Source organism: Excalfactoria chinensis, chromosome 3, assembly GCF_039878825.1.
Source record: "Excalfactoria chinensis isolate bCotChi1 chromosome 3, bCotChi1.hap2, whole genome shotgun sequence".
NCBI classification, from domain to species: domain Eukaryota; kingdom Metazoa; phylum Chordata; class Aves; order Galliformes; family Phasianidae; genus Excalfactoria; species Excalfactoria chinensis.
The window spans coordinates 1,231,298-1,248,078 of NC_092827.1; the positions used below are offsets into that span (position 1 = coordinate 1,231,298).

At 44.8% G+C, this 16,781-nt stretch overlaps 1 protein-coding gene across 1 annotated transcript in view; it reads right to left on the minus strand.

Moving 5' to 3' along the window:
* Positions 1-1,524: 1,524 nt before the first annotated feature.
* Positions 1,525-16,781, minus strand: part of RUNX2 (RUNX family transcription factor 2) — a 201,910-nt gene continuing 186,653 nt past the window's right edge. Inside the window, exon 6 of the mRNA XM_072332918.1 lies at positions 1,525-2,463. Within this exon, the coding sequence (XP_072189019.1) occupies positions 1,781-2,463 (683 nt within the window). The 3' untranslated portion in view covers positions 1,525-1,780. The remainder of the gene's footprint in view (positions 2,464-16,781) is intronic.

Below are 16,781 nucleotides of genomic sequence, written 5' to 3' on the forward strand. Positions count from 1 at the left end.
CTATGAAACATCTCTATTTTCACAAAACACATCAGAAGATCAACCCTAAAACCAAACTTGACTGAACAGTGCAGTTGCTTTGTCTTTCACAGGCAGCAAAATATGGATGGGTTTATATACAAATATATGTACAGTAACCAAAACCTCAAATTCAAATACACCTGAGCTTTGGGGAAGTTTGTATATTCATTCAATCTTTGTGGCTTAGGTTCATCTGTAACAGAAATATTTGCAGATAGACAGAATACTTCCTCTTTTATCTTATCTAACAATCTGTCTGTCTGGGTTTTTCCGGGAGATGGCCTCAGATCCTGATATCTGAGAGCTGCACAGCTAAATTAAGGTGAGCTCACACACAACTTCACAGAGGGCTTTCTTGCCTCTTGATTGCTACGAGCACTCAGTTCCTCTTAACTCTCTGGGATGAAAGACTGATCACATAGCCTGGCTCAGCATCTAATGGCCCCATGCTTGGCCTGTTGTCAGGAAAATATTTTGGTTTGGATGCTGGATGTTTGTTCTTTGGGCAGACTGTGGCTGAGATGCACAAAATAGCTCTGTGCACACTGCAGGTCCATAGCACCAAGCACATCCGCATGCTGGGCACTCAGCTCCAGTGCCTTGGACAAGCCAGGCAGCAGCCAAGGGTACCTCACCAGCTGCTCTTCGGCTCACAGATTCTGTAGGGATGAAGTCTAGATTCACTCAAGAGCTCTCCTCTGAAACAGGCTGCCCATCCCTGGAGATGCTCAAGGCCAGGTTGGAAGGGGCTCTATGCAACATGGTCTTGTAGGGAGTGTCTCTTCCCATAGCAGAGGGCTGGAACTGGATGGCCTTTAAGGTCCTTTCCAACCTCTCTTAGACTTCCATCATTTCCCACACCTCTAGTGCTGACTATCCACTATGAGGACTGTCTGAGGTTTCACACCCTCGGTGCCATCTTTAGGTGAGACACTGCAGCTTGGCAGAAGGGAGATGTTGAATCGTTAGGATCAACCCACATGTATCTGTCTAATTGCTGTAAATTAACTTGGCTCATTTGGGGCGCTTGAAGAACCCCAGTCCCCAGTGGCAAGTAAACCTGTTAGACTCCAGTTAAGCACTCTTCTGCCTTCTGTTCATTCACTGGAAGAACAAAAATCTGAGGAGGCTCTTTGGTAGCTCTTGAGATCAAACTACCTCACATCATACTTTGTACTATCACAGCCCTTATCTGTGTTGGTAATTATAATTACCCCTGAGAAATAAAGTGCTGGGAAGTGCTCCAGCTTCAGCAGAGCTGTGCCATGCAGCTTGGCTTGAGAGAAACTGGATTTTTGTTTCCAATTTTTATTGCATACTTTCCTATCTGTGTCCCCCCATTTTGCTCTGAGAGGTTTCTTCACCTCCGGGAGCATTTTGCCGTGGGTGACTCCTCACCACTTCAGATTCTCATCCTTTTCTGTGCAAGACCTCACCAGTTTCTGCAAGTGTTCATGTGGTTCATGGGTGAGAGGAAGGGAGTGAGCACATCTGAAAGAAATGCAAGGAATATAAACAGTTTTATTAACAATACCACAAAAACTTTTTTTTTAATATATGCAGATGTTTACAAGGAAAAAAATAAACAAACAAATAATAAAGAAAAATCACTGGGGTTTGTCTTGGCATGTGTCAGTGAGCACAGTGAAACAGCATAGACCACACGGGCAGGTTTGTGTAGGGTCTCCCTCCTCTACATCTCCACCATGGGTTGTCCCCAGCCAATGCCATCCCGATGAGCAGGATGGGCCATCCAGCACTAAGGAGGTGGGGTGCCACGTGTGCCTTGCTGCGGTGCCAGTGACGATGCCAGCTGTGTCAGGGCTCGGGCGATGACAGACAAGTGGCCATTCATGGTCCGCAGCTCTGCCAGGATGTCACTCACATTTGCTGATCCCTGCTCAGAGCTGGAGGGCACGTTGTGGGCAGCTGCTGGCAGGGAAGCAGCTTCTGGAGCCCTGTCTTCCACGGGTGCATCATGGTGGCTGTCAGCGTGGGAGGGCGGTGGGGGTGCACTGTTGCTTCGCTTCATGCTTTCCAAGGAGCATGTTCCCACAGGCAGCTGATCCTCCTCCTTCCCACGGATGGTGGCAAGTGTTGCTGAAGCCAGGAAGGGCAGCCAGTTGATGAGGTGGGTGGCACTGCTGGGTGGGACGACTGGCAGATAAAGTCCAGGGTGCAGGGATGAAGTAGAGGCAGGTGGTGCGGGAATAGAAGGGAGTCCAGGGAGAACTGCGCCAGTAGCAGCTGGCGGTGGTGGTGGAACAGGAGGTGGTTTGGTATGTAAGGCTGCAATGCAAGCAGGTAGCGGGGGTGAAAATGATGCAGTACCGGGATCAGAGGAAGAAGAAGGTGATGCTGGTCCAGTGAAAGGTCCAAGTTCTTCTGAAGTTGGTGGAGAAGTGGCAGCAGGTGGAGCATCTGGTGTGCAAGGGTCTGAGTCTGCAAGGAAGACACGTCATGAGCCTTGAGCAACGTCAGCTACTTATATGTATGGACTGTTGCCATAACTTCGGTGGGACTCAGTATTTTTGACACATGGAAGACTTTCATTATCTGCTAGTGATACTTTCTATAGGACAGTTAGAAAGAAGGAGACGAACTCAAAGTAACCACTGCATGGAAACATGCAACTTAACATTTAAATTAAATTAATTAATTAATTTAATTTAATTTAATTAATATAAATTTTCATTCCACTCTCATTCTTCAGCCTATGGGCAGAATTCAACATTTTTCTCACTGACAAGTTGTAGACATGTATTAAATGCTGAATTACCTACTGTGTATTCCTGACCACTCACAGAATAGTCGTGTCCTAACTGACACAGATCTCCCATGGAGACGTGAGGGCAGCATGTCACCTGCTGGAGGTAAATTTAATCATTGCTTCACAGAAGATTCCAGTTTTCAGCCTTCTGGTTTGATTGGGCAAGTCAACACCAGAAGCAGCAAAAGTTAATTGGAGGCTTAATGTCTTCAATAATTTAACTTTTGTGCATGGAAGCATGACAGTTTACCCAATTCAACTTATATACAGATCCCTCCCTGTCAGTATTTAGCAGTTTCAGTTACGAAATTCAACAAAGCAGAGACTGAGAAAGAAACTGTTCATGCTGTGCATCCTGGCTTGACAAATATGCCAGTCTACATGCAGTACAGTAGACCTCCAATTTCCACTGAACTCATTAGAAACATTTGTTCTTGGATCAAGTCCACTGTATACAGTGTAGGATGATAGAGCAGTCTCTGGGGAATACGCAAAGCCTTGGCAAGACATGCTGTATTCCAAGGTGCTGTACCCACTGTGCCTAGTTGGTAAACACTGCATGGTAAGGAGGATCCTACTTTTATAATGATTTGAAAAGCCAGGAACACATTAGAAAACATCAGTTTTTCAACAGCCTCAAAGGTCTCCATACATGGAATTACCATACCATGTGAAGGACCTTTATTTTAGCCTTGGGAGTGCTTTACACAGAAGGTGGTGAGATGCTACAAGAATGGTCAGCATAAGACAAATGAATTTGAAAACTACTTCTGCTGCAATTAAGTGCAAATTTTAAAGCCCTGCAGTGGATACAAAGACACAAATTAATAGATTTATCTAGGCTAAGACAACCTAGAGAAAGCCAAATACTGAGGTGTTAACACCATACTATTATTATTTCTGGCATCCAAAAAATCTGATGTGAGAAATTCATTTCCATTACAGTCTGGTTTGATATTTCGGATAGCAAACAGACGGTGAAAAGCAAACAAAGGATTTTCCTTGTCTTAACCAAAGTGGTTAAGCATGCAGCCTACAGAAGTCCATCTTTGTTCTATATGAGGCCAACATGTTTTCCCTAAACAGACGCACGTGTTGGTTGGAGGGATTAAGACACAACGCTTGGCATGCCCTTATGTCACTGCAATCCTTACGGAAAGTTACTGCAGGTTGCCTGAAACAGCTTCCTTCCTTCATGTATTGGCTCTCATCCCAACGCCAAGTCCCTGCCTACACGGGCAATTGATTCCAGCTCACTGGAGGTGGGCTAAGGATGCTGGAAGTTGGTTTTCAAAACTGTTATTGATTGGGTTTGGGTTTTTCAAAACAAAAACAAAAATAAAGCACAGTTAAAATCCAGGTTCCATTTCCATCCAAACCACCAAAGTTTGCAAGAGTGAGATGAAAGGTTCAGGTTTGGCTCAACTGTAGTGTTAACCAGAACGGTGTTTATGGTCCATATATAGTGTGGCTAATCCCTGTCTACACTGGCCAAACAAACCAAATTCGGTGTAACATTCTTCCATATGCTAAAGAGCAGAGGAAGCCCAAGAGACTTTGAGATAATCTGGTTTAGCACTGTGACAAATAACTGTCAGAACTGATTCGTGCGCTGTTAAAGTGCCATCAGCATTAAAACACAAGGAGCATTAACGAACACAGACAAAAATAGGGGTAAAAATCTCATCACCAAAGGCTCTTCCTCTTAGCTGCAGTCCTTCCAGATGCAGCACAAACAAGCCACAGCCTTGTCATCCCCCTAACCATGACAGAGCATGTCAGCAAGCTAACACAATTGCTTAGCATATAAAACAGGACAATTCTACTTATCTCCCTCTTTTCCAGTTTTGTTTGTTTTATCTTAAAGTTGCAACGCATCACAACAACTGTTCTCTTTGCTTCCTCCCCCCCCCCCCCCCCCCCCACCCTTATTTGTGTACAGTTACAACACAAAGATGTCCTTCTTATCTGGAACATTTGTTTGCATGCTTACTCTGAGGGGTATTGGACAACCCAGCCATGCATGGCCATTCGCTATCCTGTATGTCCAGTTACAGATGCCTACAGTCCATAGTATCTCCTTCCTCATGCAAAGACTGACTGTTCAAGGCAGGAATTTTACCAGTTAATATGTGTACCAATTAATATGAAATCCAGAAAACCAGGGATGGGATTCAATGCTTCTAAACGATGCCAATGTGAAGAACTCCCTGAAAGTACCTGCATTTATTATGTTGTACCTGGGGAGAAAATCCCTGAGGGAAGTCTTGGACACACAGCCTGTATCTCTCTGAACAGCTTCATAGTCACTTATTCCTCATCCCTTAGGAGCAGTGATATACTGGGATGAACTTCATGTCACCTTCAGCTTTATCTGTTTACATCTCATGTAACTCCACGGCCTTTCTTCACAGGCTGTGGATTAAATATTTCTGGCATGTAACAGACCTCATGCTACAGCAGCCTCCTGCCAGTGGGGCAGCTGAACCACCCTCCTTATTGCTAGAATGAGAAATATCTATAGAAATGTGGAATTATGGAACATCTCAGGTTGGAAGGGAACTTGAAATATCATCTGGTCCAACTTTCATGGCAAAAGGGTGCCTAGATGAGAATGTCTACTTCTGTTCCTGACAGAAATTCTACTGAGCATCCTGTCTAATCATGTCTTGTATTCTCAAAGTGTCCTTATCTCCTTGCTGAATATAAAGAAAGTTGGGAGTGCCTCTGGATGACTAATTCAGCTGTGGATGCCATGTACTGCAAATGTCTGAATTTCAAAAGAGGACTTCTGCTCCATATGCCCAAAAATGAGATGCTCCCTCCTGATTTACTATGGATCTCCTGGAGAGAACTCAGTTGCATGTCTTTGTGTTCCCCATTTGCAAGTATGAGGGAAATACTTCAGTGCTGCCATCACTGACAGAACTTAAGGATATCAGAATCTCGGAGGAAATAGACCAGGTGACGCAGTAATGAGGGAGAGGTGACGAGCACCCCCAGGAGAGGATTTCCTGCCATGCTGCCTGCCCATGATGATGGATGCTACCAAAAGATTAATGGGTTGCCCTGTGAGAATGGGGAAACTGGAATGTTTAAAAATGAGTTCATCTGTATGAGAAGAACATGAATTTAACTTCTCAAGCAGTCTTGGCTATCTTAGCTGCTTTTGTTTGGCTACTGATTTTATCTGCCTTGCAGTCAAACTGCTGCAAACTGATTTCTTAGTCTTTTGTCAGCTAACAAGGGAAAGGTCTGTGAAGGAGAAACCTTGAGGGAAAAGCAAGGACATGATTTTCCACTGACTGACATCTGCATGAGATTCAACTCAGCTCACTTTAGCTGTTTAATCTTACATCTAGTGGGAGCCAGCCTGCTGGGCTCCAGCAGAGGCAGAAGCACCTCCGGGGGCAAACTGTCCCAAGCTCTAAGTCCCTAAGACGGATGTGACAGTCATGCTGTGGAGTGCTCAGGGGGTGTCCCTCCTCCTGCAGTGCTTCTTGTAGGACCGTGTCACCTATCTTAATTGGGCAAACTAACTACTAAATGCTTGAAGTTGGGGATTTGGATATAAGTAATCTGGTGGGTGGCAACCCCGCCCATGGCTCTGCTTGGAACTAAATGGTCTTTGAGGTCCCTTCCAACCCAAGCCATTCTATGATTCTGAAATTCTTTGCAATAATTTCCTATCGTATCAGAATTGTAGATGGATGATGTTGCCTCTGCATTTCCAGGAAAGGCATAAAGCCACGCAGATGAGGGATAAGGCGCAAGGGAGTGGAGATGGGCTCCCACAGCACTTCAAGAGATGAGCTGGAGGTTTAGAAGGTGATCATGATCCAAGTGAGTCATCGCTGATCAGGTGGCCCATTTCAAAGACAAAGGATGTTCAGATGCTGAAATGAGTCAATCAGTCTCTGCAGTGATGCAGCAACCTGCAGGAGCCCTTTGTGCACTGATCTAGTTTCTCAGTTAGCTCTTAAGCTTACTGGGTGTGTATGTGCCCGTGAGCTCAAGCACAGTTGTGCACTCCCACTTGGCACTGCAGCTGCATCCCAAGAAAGTCTAAATATATACTCCTGTCTCCTTCTGTGAGAAGTGAAACTGAAGTCCTGACAGCTTGTGGTTAATGAGAGTCCAACAGCAGCATTTACCTAAGCAAGGGTGGTACTTGTTTTGCGTGGACAAATTCCACCTCTGTAATCTGGATTTGACCTCTCAAAAGCCAACGCTTTTGTGCTGCTCAGTTTTGATTTGGGTTCAGAGTGATGCTGGTTCGCACTGCTGGTCTGTAGTCAAGGTGCAATTCAAGCCAAGAGGGGATGCAACTTCAGCACTGGATACAGACACTATTGGACACAGCATTGGTTTCAGAAACTGAGTCTGACTTTAGACACTGTGTCAAGCACCCAGTTTTGCAAGGAGCCAAGTAAATAAGGGCTGTGAAAACTTGCACGATTTTTGGGTGAGAAGCTTAGGAGTGCATGTAAAATTCATAAAACCATCAAGCAAGTTTATTGTTAAGTATTTTGAAAATGAAGAAAAGCACATTTCTATCCTGAGTGTATGGAAATTACACATATCAGAATCTTTATGGAAAATCAAGTGATTTATTGTAGTTAAATATGTCTATCCCAACTCAGAGGTTAAAGGCGTATGTTTGGTGGCCCTGCTAGGCAGGGGGGTTGGAACTACATGATCCTTGAGGTCCCTTCCAACCCGGGTCATTCTGTGATTCTGTGATCAGAGGTCTCGTGTGAAATGCTGATTTGAGAAAGCACATTCCAAACCAGTCCCTATTCTTCTAGATTGGAAACTCAACTCACCCATCACTCCCTTAATTTAAAAAGAAAAAAAACAAACAAGGGGATTTTAGAAATAATTGTTGGTTAAATGGAGAATGTGGCGTAGTCTGAGGCTGAGACCATCCACCAAAAGGACTGTGTTTCTCTGCTATCAGATTAAAAGTTTATTGGTTGAGTCACTTCAGCCGGGCTCCTTCTTTGGGCTCCTTGCTTTTTAAGAATCCTCATAACAACCCTCGAGCTGCTCTGAGGATTTCAATTCCCCTTTGAGTTTTGGAGCAACAGAAAGACTTTCTGGCTCTATAAACTTGTGCATCTTCTTGGCATTCTTTTTATTTTTTTTCCCCCTTCATTATTATTTTGTTCTATTTTGGGGTCTATGTCCCTTCTTTCAGGTACAGCACACCAGGGCTGCTCGGACTGCCTTTACATGACTAAACACATTATGACTCCTGTGGAGTTGTGTTGTTTCAAAATTTCTTGAGTAACAGTCTGTTATGAGTACGCACTTACTCCTATCTCATGCGAACAAATGTGTTCTCACAGTTTGTCACGGGCCATCTGCTGTTTCATCTTTGTCCCTGGCTTAATTTCAGTGAGACTTTCTTCATTTCCTGACAAAATGTGCATTTATTTTATGCTCACTTGGGACCAGGTTTTCCAAGAACCTGAGGTCCCTCTTTGACACCTTTAGGTCAAATCCAGACTTGTTGAAGCTCCTGCTGCTTCATACAACAGCAGAGTCCCCATGGATGCGCTGACCTCTCCTGAAGGAGATGCGAGGAAGGAGAACGTAGGCATTAAGAGGGCAGTGCTGTTGGGAAGCAGGCAATTCCTCCCAACAGCATTTGTTGCCTAACACATTGCTCCTGCTGTGCTCAAAGCGTTGCACAGATGAGTCTCATGCAGGCTGCAGCGTATGGGGCCAGACTGGAACACATGAAAAATGAAAAGCCTGGCAGGGCCCCACGACGGAGCCAGGAGCAGAGCCCACTTCCATCTTCCCCATCAGCTGACATTGCCAACGCAGCCCTCTGATGGCTCCTTTACCCTCCTCCTGTTCTGATATGACTTCTTCAGTTGAAGATGTTGTCTTTCCCACCTCCTTGCAGCACAGAAATAAGGCAGAGCAGGAAATTCTCTTCTGCTTAAGGCTGCCATTCTTACTGTAGCCCTGCAAAGGCATGCTCTCCTCTTCCTCCATATATATCTGCCTTCCCAGCACCTTGCTGAGGATGGAGAACTGGTTGGAAGGAAGGTTGGGTTCTCTGAAACTGAAATGAGAATGCCAACTACATACACAGAGAAAGAAGAAACAGTATGGAGGTGGAAGCATAGCAGCTGATGAGAAGTCCCATTGGTCTTCCATGCTGCCTCCATGAGTGGTCAGTAACTGCTGCCACAAAGGAAGCTACCCATGACCATTCAGTATCAGCAGTGTCATGCTCTGCCACAGGAAACTTCCCCGATGTGCCATTAGTGAATCAGATTTTTAGCCAAGAAGAGATGTTTACATTGCTCATGCTCTCCTTTTACACCATCTAGGCTATCAAATTTGACTTAAGATCAGGATCAAAAAGGACAACAATTGCATTCAGAAGCAAAGTTGGTGCTCAGTTACCTTTTTGAGTCTGTCCATCAGCTACCTCAGAGAGAAACCCACAAGGCTTATCCTATCTTCAAGCAGATAGCTCTTCCACTGAGCTTAATTCCTCTGAAAGTCTTGTTTCTTTCCTTAATAAAAACTACTGTGTTTCTAAATGCTCTTATTATGTTCCTGTTAGCATTGTAAACAAACAACTTTCTTTTTCTTTTTCATTTACCCCTTTTTCTTTCTTCTTTTTCTTTTTCTTTGAAAAGATTTTGGTCTCAACTTCTATACCAGCTAGTTTCTCAGGTTGGTTTTGCACTATCTGAGGAAGTATTTCCATTTACACAGCAGATTTTTGGTACCAGTGAACTGGATTGCACATTGTCTAGAACCATCTGTCTGTCTGCTCTTTGTACCTTCCTCCATTGCATTTCCTGCCACATATGGCCCTAGAATAATCCTGAGATCATATAGAATGGCTTGGGTTGAAAAGGACCATAATGATCATCTAGATTCAGAGCTCCAGCAGGTACTAAGTGATACAGAAGAGGAGAGACAGGAGGTGTATCATCTGCCCTAAACCCAAAGGCTGAGGCAGCCAAGAACTTGATAGAAAGAAACACTGAAATTTGGGACATTTCTCTTTCTTTGCTGATGGAGATTCATTTCATTTCTTTATACATGTTCTGGAGCTTTCCAAGGCGATTCAAATATTTCTTAATCAAATGTAGTTATGTTACAATACTATACTATTCTTTTTTTCCCCCAGGAAAAATGCAAGACAAACCATGCAGTCTTATGGGTTTTGTAGCCAGTGAGTCAGGTCTGGAAATTCAGTACACATGAGTCAATGAGATTTCGGGTTCCAACAGAGAGCTCAACAAGGACGTGGTACAGCCAGCAGTGGACAGGTCTCTGTTGCCTACACTGTGTGGCTCCTCTTGGGCTGATTAATGAAAAAGCTACATCCCAGCTGGGTTATCCTCAACCTGTGCCATGAGATGCTTTCATCTGACTGCCCCAGAGCGAGGTTTTGCTAAGCTTTATAGTCCATATAAGGTTTCTATGTCATAGAAGAATTGTAATTTTAGCTGCAAGAGGCAATGAAAAAGTGTAAGTTGTCTTCTCCAATCTTGAGCATAACCAAGGCTGTTGGCTTTCATTGGCAAGCAGTATGTGTGTGAGACAGGGAGAGGCTCTGCAGGAGGCCCTGATTGGGCAGAGTGCAAGAGAGCACCTCTGCACAGCTTGTTTGGCTGCTGCTTTACCTAAAAGCCTGCAGACCAAAACATGCTTTTCAAGCTGAGGGTGGACACGTTGGCTGTACATTAAGACCCCTTCGCTGATCTGAAGGTGATAAGGGAATCTTCTTGACTTAATTTTGTGAGGAAGGTAGGAACTGACTCGTGCAACCCATTATATTTTCATGTGTTTCCCAGTATATATCATCACCAGAGACGTGGTGCAAGTTTGTTTTTTAAGGAAAATAATCTTGTAACAAATGTGCCCTGAAACTGCACAGCCTGAGGGGATTTTTTTGTGTCTTCATACAAAGAAGCACAGCATAGGCTGTACCTTGCCTAGAGAATTAATCTGGATGGGAGACAGCCATACCTGAACACCTGAGTTATACCAGTCTGGACCTGAGTTACTTCTCCAAATGACCCTACTGCATCTCTTTGTGAACTTACCTGAGTGTGCTGAGAAGGCTGGAGGGAAAGAGGTAAATCTCCTAAGTCTTTGCATTTAGACCTGGGGATTCTTTCCTAATCACCAGTGACAGATGTGGGAGAACTCGTTTACTCCAAGGAAAGGCTTTTGGGAAACTCCTCAAAGATAAGATTTACTTATGATCTGATCGGGGTCCTCAGTGCAGAGTGGGTGAGTGCCAGCCCATGGCCATACAGGACACCGCATGCTTACTGACTTCTTGGGGCTCCCATCTGAACTGAAACCCTCTCCCAGGGTTTGTAACACATGGCCAAGGCAGAACCAAACCAGTGCCCTGAAGATACACCTTTTGTCCTGACTTTCATTTTAGCTGCTATATATGCCCAGGCAGTCGTGGCAGGAACCATGGAAATACTGTCTTCACAAAGACATTTTGTCTCCAAGAACATTTTCATTTTACACCCAAGTCTAGCCGGAGGTGAATTCTTTTGTTTAGGGAAGAGCCACAACTCCTTTGGAACAAAATGTTCTCCTGTAAGCCGGGTGAGCCTCCGGTTTTATTGAAGAACAGTCCTGCAGACCAAGACAATGCTGTACTTCACTACCCTTTTTGAATTACCACTCTGTCATTTCCCAGAGGAACATGATCGGCCGACCACTAAACTCTGCTTTAAGATCTTATGCCCGATCTAAATGAGACAGAATGAAGCCCTGGAGAGATTTCAACCCTTGCTTTGTTGAAACAACATTGCTTTGTTTGGAATGCATTTGCCTTTGTACTGGGGAACGAAAATGTAACGCGGTGCCAGGTTTGAAATATATAAATACAGTGCCTCTCATATACATAAAGAGATCCATAGCATATGCTCTTGCTCTTACACAGCCTTTTTTCTCTTAGATCTTCAATCAGTACTGAAACCTTCAAACACTGGGCCTCGTGCAGCTCCATGAAGGAGGAATGTATCATCTCTGTGTTACAGGCTGGAAACTAGTAAGGAAATGTGCAGCAGACTTGAAATGAAACCCAGACCTGTTCTACAGCTGTAGCCTCAGCTTCCTCCTCTTCCCACTGGATTACATGTGCCAGTAGCTGCCCAGCCGTGGGTGACACCACTGACAGCTCCAGCTGGTGGTCACCACCTCCTGGTGCCTGAGCCTTCTCCATGTTTTACCCTTGGGTTCTGATCCGAACAGATCCGGGGTATGATTAGAGGGTGGTGACGCACTGGAACAGGTTGCCCAAGGAGGCTGTGGATGCCCCATCCCTGCAGGCATTCAAGGCCAGGCTGGATGTGGCTCTGGGCAGCCTGGGCTGCTGGTTGGTGACCCTGCACACAGCAGGGGGTTGGAGCTGGATGAGCACTGTGGGCCTTTGCAACACAGGCCATTCTGTGGTTCTATGATCCAGATCACAGTGCCTTGTGGTTGAATCCTGAGCTGACAACAGTTGGAAAACTGGGACTGCATTTTCTCCCTGTCCCTTCTCACATGTTAACTAATGCTACAATGCATGTGAGTGCACAGATTTCATGAACCCAGGGCCACCCTTTGCTATGAACTGTGCATGGCACAATACCTTGTACCAGCAAAGACTTTGGGGTGTGAGGCGTATGCCAAAGGGTGGAGGAACAGCTCTGTTGTCTATCAACCATTCCTGCTGCCACTCCTCCTGAATAACCACCCAGAGACCACATTTGCCCGCTCAAGTGCAAACAGACACGTCAGCCCTACACAAACAGAGGCACTCTTGTCCCTTGCATCCCTTGGTGCCAACTCCCATCTGATATTTTGGGCTGTGCAGGGTGGGCTTGGCTGCACGCTGGGTGGAAGAGACACCTCGGCAGGGCAGGAAGCAGTGATTCAGCCGCTGCTGTGTCAATATTTACCCGGGGGCTCCGGCCGTAGCTGTGGGATAGTCCCAGTGGGGACACACTCCCACTCTCCTGAATGAGGAAACAAGAGCCACGAGCCCCAAAGGGTGCTCGCAGCCTTCTCCTGGGAGCGTGCTCTCTTTTTTTAGGCTGCCTTTTGGATGCAAACTGGCTCACTGGGGCTGTGTCTCTTTCTTCATTTTTTTTTGTATTTTTTTTTTTTTTTTTGTGTTTTTTTTTTTTTTTTTTTTTTTTTTCTAATTGTAGTCTGGAGTTTTCCTTAATGGGACAGAGAAGCCTTTGAGACTGGAAATGTGCTCGTCTCTTTGTTTCTGGTAAGACATAACAGTGGCCCCATGGGACTGTGCTCCAGCAGAGATATTTTAGCTCTGCCTGGCTCCGTTCGTGCTGGCCCTGTGCTCTGGTTGCTGTTTGTCACTGGGCTGCAAGCTTTGAGACCAGAGCCCTGCACTTGGCTGGGCTTCCCAAGCCTTTCCACGAGGCAAACAGTAACACTGAATTCATCTGGACACTGTATTTCTTGCTTACATTCCTGAAGGGCTCCGTTGTGCCTCTTCTGCCTTGTTCTCAGTGTCAAACGTATTGCTAGATTTCACACCAAGATGGTTGCATCCTGCTGGCAGATGCCTACGTTCTTCTGTTTGAGAGATGGAATGTGAAGAAGTATTTTGAGATCACTTTTGATAGATGGAGAGACCTTTCTGGCCCAGTCCCCCACTGTGGTTGTTTGAAGGTGTTGAGTATGTCCCATCCTACAGAGCTCAGCCTCATATATGCTGGTTTGGAAAAGGAACGATTCCATTGGCCCCAGTGCTGTTACACCAACGTAAGCATGGGAGATGGAGAAGGAATAGGACTGCGGGGTTTTTTGCTTTGTTTTTCTGGGGGGAGCCACGCTGACTGTAAAACCACAGTAAAATTATTTTTAAATGAGAAAAATCTCTTTAAGACGTGGAATGAAATGCTGCAGTTCAGAAAGTCCTGCGGTATTTGGTAAATAGGGCAGTTTGCTGCAGAGGGAGGAGTGAGTATCCAGAGACAGGATGGCTGCAGAAAAAGACTCTGAAAACAAAGTTGCTTATGAATTACTTGATCAAAACTTCTCACAGCGTGAGAGATGAGATTGTAAGGGCAGGTTTATTCTCAGCACATGTGTGGAAAAATGCAAACCTCAGTAAGAACCTCTGAGTAAACCTGAGAAAAGAAAATGACTGTGCCTGGAAATGTTTTGGGGATGGTGTTTGTCAATTGATGAAATGAGAAGCCGCCATTTGAAGCGCTGTACACAGCAAAGAGGCAGGAAGGCTAAGGCCAAAGAAGGAGGTAGATAGTAAAATGAATGCATGGAGATTTTGCTTCGTGTGGCTTTGTGTGGCTGGGCAGGAGGTCACAATTACTCATGCCACCAGGTTCCAGTTTGCCTTCATATTTGCTGGTTTGGATGACAAGCCTTCACCACTCAGTTTCGTAGCGGTGGCAGCAGCTCTCCCACCATGGCAGGGATGCTCTTTGTTGGGTGCTGTTTGCACTGTGCAAACAGGAGAGCAACTCAAGTCAAAGAGCACATATCAGGCTCTGGCACCCAACTTTAAGTAACCCCATGGTTTGATTGCATTTGGAACCACTCTCATGTCTTGGATGACCTCTATCACCAGTATCTTTTAATAGAAAGAGAAAGCTTTATAAGGGCACAATACATGCACCCTGTTGGGACAGTTCCTCTGTAAGCCAATAAGCTTCTCATTCCTGCACAGGACTGCCTTAAAGAGAGGAGGGAGCGGAATTCTGATAGCTTCAGGAATCTTCAGGATGCCAGAAGGAGGGAAGGCCAAAGGGTCAGCTGCCCTGTAAAAGAAGGGCTGCTTGATTAACTTTATGGAAAGAAAATGAGAAGTGAGAAGACAGCGTTTTATCTTCAACAAGGAAGCCAGGAACACAGCCAGCTGGGTAGATTGTGCTGCCCAGAAGTATTTGGAGAACAGGGTCAGAGGGAGCCCAGAGAGCATTGGGAATGTGCAGAGCGGGAGGAGGGCAAAGCAACGATGTAGGACTGCTCCCAAGTCCATAAATGAGTCAACAAGAGAAGTCAACCTGGATCCCAGCTTAAAAGGAAGACAATTAAGTCTTCCAGATTAAAAGGAAAAAGAAAAACCCTGCATCCATATGTCTGTTCTGTAGACAACGATTATACTGGCATAGAGACAAGGAGCGCGTTTAGAAAAAACACTGTTGGTCGGTCTCTCTGACTGTTGTAAAAGAGAATACACCTTCAGAAATGGCTACAAAACCCCTAAATCATACCTGGATAGCTCACACAGCAGCTAATACTTTCAACATTTCATACCACGTCAAAGAGAGGCAGAGCGCCCAGCCAGTCCTTGTGACATTATAATTAGAGATGGGGCTTGCATCAAAATCCAAATGTGGAGCAGTGCTGCGAGACAGCCAAGACGTGCACACCAACATTGTCATTATCCCGAATTTTGTCATTTATAATGAAATCCAAGTAGTGCAATCTTCATGATGTTTGAAATTTGGGTCAAGAGACAGCCCCAAATTTGGTAGTTATCCTTGCTTTCCAAGGCCCAAATTCAGTAAAGTATTTAAACACGTAGCTGGGAGACTACATGATTTTGGAAGCAGCTCTTGTAAACAAATCTGCACAAAGTTGGATCAATAACCATCACAAAGCAACTGCACCTATCTTAGAGAACTACAGCAGCACAGGAGGGAGTGAGTCTGCCAGGCATGGCAGATTCCCACTTGATATTTTGTTTGAATTCAGAGTTTTTATTACATGTGTGGCAGAGATACGGTGTGAAATGAGCCTTTCTAGCCACAGGCTGAGAAAACATCCTCTGCAGCAAGTCCCTTTTTTTTTTTTTCTCTTCCTTTTTTCTCAATAGAAGCAAACAAAATCATTCAAACGTCCCAGTTGTTTACTCCAAATACTGCAAACCATTGGGGCTGATCCTTTTCAATATGCCAGTGTTTGGCCTTTGCTCTACATTATCCCAGATTTCACTTCCTCCCAGGTACTATCAAGTCCATATACTTTGCAGACAAGTTTGCAAGCACAGTTTTAATGACGTTCACCAACATAACATCTGCACAAGAGACAAGGGCTGTATGCATTCCCTCTTCCAGTGCTGAATTGGACTCACTTAAAAAACCCAATTCAACATAAATGCCTGGTAAAATCTATGGAAAGACAGATTTCATCCACCATGCAGTAGGAGTGAGATCAGCCCCTGAAGTAACACATTTTAAGAAATCCCTGTGAGATACATTGAGCAAAGGTGGACCTGTATTCCTGACATCAGTAAGCAGGAGGAGTGTCAAAGCAGTGGTACTTCAAGGTTGTAGGGACTACTTTTTCCTCTTCATTCTGACAGCTACACCATGGTCTGCTCACAAACAACAGCTTCCATGCCATACTCCAGTCCATCAGCTGCACGCTTACAAGCAAATCAAAGAGATCAGTCAGTCAAGATTCCATGGGCCTTAGAGTAGAATTTGACTTAGAGATGTAAACGAACCTTCCAAATACAACTCAGTACTTTCCCCAAGATTTGAACTTCCCGTGGAAGGAATCTATGTTTTCCTAGTTTTGATGATGAATTTAAATAGATTTTTCTCATTGTGTGGAAAAGCAGTAAGTTTTTTTGTTTTTTTGGTTTTTGTTTTTTTTTTTTGTTTTTTGTTTTTTGACAGTTTGGCTGTATTTTCTCTAGATAAAATACTGTGATCTCCTTCTGGTGGTTTGCCCTCGTTATAACAGAGTTTCTTGCCTACATCAAATATTCTTAATTATGATTGCCCAAGGAGGCTGTGGATGCCCCATCCCTGCAGGCATTCAAGGCCAGGCTGGATGTGGCTCTGGGCAGCCTGGGCTGCTGGTTGGTGACCCTGCACACAGCAGGGGGTTGGAGCTGGATGAGCACTGTGGGCCTTTGCAACCCAGGCCATTCTGCGATTCTATGATTCTATGTTATATACAGCTAGTTTTATTCCACATGAGAAATAAGAGC